Source organism: Poecilia latipinna, unplaced genomic scaffold (assembly GCF_001443285.1).
Source record: "Poecilia latipinna isolate Pla-1442-1.1 unplaced genomic scaffold, P_latipinna-1.0 Scaffold1481, whole genome shotgun sequence".
NCBI classification, from domain to species: domain Eukaryota; kingdom Metazoa; phylum Chordata; class Actinopteri; order Cyprinodontiformes; family Poeciliidae; genus Poecilia; species Poecilia latipinna.
In genome coordinates this window covers 78,736-81,662 of record NW_015114097.1, presented here as the reverse complement: position 1 = coordinate 81,662, position 2,927 = coordinate 78,736, and the positions used below count along the sequence as shown (strand labels likewise).

At 40.2% G+C, this 2,927-nt stretch overlaps 1 protein-coding gene across 2 annotated transcripts in view; it reads right to left on the bottom strand.

The window, feature by feature from the left end:
* The window catches only part of rem2 (RAS (RAD and GEM)-like GTP binding 2), a 60,399-nt gene that overhangs the window by 21,724 nt on the left and 35,748 nt on the right, over nt 1–2,927 (bottom strand). For both annotated transcript variants that reach the window (XM_015057660.1, XM_015057659.1), the window contains one exon: nt 233–410. In XM_015057660.1, the coding sequence (XP_014913146.1) occupies nt 233–410 (178 nt within the window). The remainder of the gene's footprint in view (nt 1–232; nt 411–2,927) is intronic.

Sequence of the window (2,927 nt, the reverse complement as noted above, 5' to 3'; positions counted from 1 at the left end):
TTTAAAGGAGCATCAAACTATAGGAAAGGTATGTCATAATAAACTTGTTACATCGAGTCCTGACCTTCATGGGGTTCAGGGCAGACATCAGAAACACAAGACTCCCTTAAAAAATGTTTAGGCGAGTATGGAGAAATATCAGACCTCTATGTTTAGTTTGAGCCGTGAAGCAGTTTCAAAGTCATCAGCAGATGTGGGTGCGTACAGCTTTAGAGACCTGAGCTCTACCTACCCTCTGAGCTGATTTCCCGGGACCGGACGAGGTCGCTCTTGTTGCCCACCAGGATGATGGGCGTTTGTGGCTGGGACTCCCTGAGGAGGAGGCGGAGCTGGGCGGTGCGGTGGAAACTTCGCCTGTCGGTCACTGAGAACACCAAGATACACACGTCACACTGCAGAGTGGACAGGTCCTGGGGAGCGCAAAACACACACAAACACACACGCATGTGTAACGCTTGCAAGACTGCTGGACAAGATTAGTTTGCACACATTGAGTAGGGATCAACTTACACCAGGCCAGGTGTGGAATGTCAGGTAGGCGCTACATGCGATACAGGATCTGTTACATGCCATTAACGGATTAAAAATTCGTCCTTGAACATTTCTCTCTCTCCCTACGACACTGGAGCTACTGCCAAGCAGGCGCCAGTCAAGTTTTTAGCAGCGTCCCATGAGGACGCCATAGAGGCTCTGGTTAACTTGACTGCATGCGTGTCATGCTTCACTTTGATTCTCCTGACCCTCTTAACAATGACCACTAAGAGCCCGCTGGCACTTCCTGTCACAGAGGCTCAATTAATGTGAGTGGCTCTGTCAGAAACAGCAGTTCAGAAACTGCCTTCAAGCGTCTCTGTGCTTCCCGACTCTCCCTCTCTGGTTCAGATGGCCGAGTTCAGATTGGAATGAATGAAGTTTATCAGGGCGAATTGGGACACGAGGAGATTTGTGCATTTCTGAGATCGCTTTTGTGTTTGTCCGACTTAGTCGAAGATTATGCAGCAGATCTAAAAAATAAAATAAAATAAAAACCCAAAAAACTAAAGAAGTGATAATATCTACAGATCATCTGCAGACGACCAGCTGACGACTTGCTGACCTGGTTGTTCATCACAGTCCCTAAATCATATTACCTCCTTAATCTGGTTTAGTCAAAAAAATCTAATATGTGGCAGATCCCGAAGGATTAAGAGTTCAACAAGCCGAGAGTCCTGTGCTTGCAATTAAATGCAAAGCGATTGTGGATAAAACTGTGACCTCCTTTAGATGTTGGTTAAACATTCATTAAAGGTGGAATATGCAATGTTAAAAACAACTTCATGTGAACAGACCGGTCTCAGTTTAAAGCAGATGTAAACAACTAGCTTGTTGGAGGAAACTAAAAAATATTTGATGGCAAAGAAGATATTTATATTTTAAATATCCTTTATGTCCTAAATTAAAAATATCCACCCAGATATTTTTGCCTATTTTAATTGTACGCGATTCTTTAAATGTCCTGTAAGTAAATATATTTGCTCATTTATACATAAAAACTGGAACTTTAATTAACTAGCAAGTTATTTTCCCAATTTACTATTTATTAAAAGAATTCCCCAGTGAAATTACCGTAATCGCCCAATATTGGCTTGAAAGCGCAACGTCTGCCCTTTCAGAAACCACTGGAATTCTTCAGATGGCGCAAAGTGTGGGAATTACAATACTGAAAATTTGACTGGATCGCCGGCGCTCCATTTAGGAATTACAGGGCTAAAGAACAAGGATAATTTTGACAAACAAAACACTGAAAATCCATGAAAATTTTGAAAAAGTGAGAACATTTTCATATGGATTCTCTATGCATAAATTCACAGAATTGTTTGTGAGTTTGAAAAGCTCTCTGGTGATAATGTGAAGTAGCGTCTGAATTTTTGTCTCTGAGTTTTTTGCATTTCCTCTGAGACTTTGGTCATCCAGGAACAGATCCAGGTTAAACATGGGTCAATTACCAGTAGGTTTAAAAAAAGTCAAAAACTTCTATTGCTGTACATTGCCAGTTAGCTGCCGTAAAAAAGACTCCCACACATTTCCCTAACCTACAACAACAAACAATTTGGCTAGTTAGAAATATTTCTACTTGTGAGAAACACTGACAGCTGTTGCTTGGGAACTAAAGGAGTAGCACCCATTACTGTTAAGGCAATGCTGTTTTTAAATTACAATAGACTAACAAGCTACCCAGCTAAAATCAGCTTGTACTTGTGTTGCTCCAAAAAGGTAAAATATCCAGCTAAATATGTTGTTTTTTTTTTAGCTAAAGGTGTACCAAGAATAGCTTTCAGGTCTTCAGGAAAAGCAAGTTTATTATGGAAACAATTAAGTTGGAAAGCAAACTCGCCATTATGATTTTCTGTATCAGAGAAGTGATTAAAATGAACTCACTTGAAGCACAGGAAGATAAGAAATAATTGAAAAGAAAAAAGTATTTTCATTGATATGCTGAAAAATGTCTGTGGGTCATTCAGGCTGCAAGAGAGCTAGAGAGAGCAATACTTTCAGCAGATGACAGGAAGGCTGAATACGGTACAGCAAACATGCTGTTTTATTCTTTTTATCTTTCTACTTCTAACTATCCGACAAAATACAGGATTTTGACATTTTGTTAGCCCATTAGAAAACTAAGATATAAAGAAATAGTCTGTAGTGTCTGGAGAATACCGTTGTTTTAATAATACTAACTATTTTAGCCTTGCTAATGGCTGATATGAGATGCTAAGAATTATTTAAAGTTGTTTTGTCCTTGTTAACCGCATCACTGTTTTACTCGCACATACGGTGCAACACTTCTCTGCTTCTCGTATAAACAGGGGTGAAAGTAGGCGGGTACGGTCAGGTACTGCGTACCCCTAAAAGATTTATTGGGGGTATGCAGTACCTGCAAGAGAGGGGAG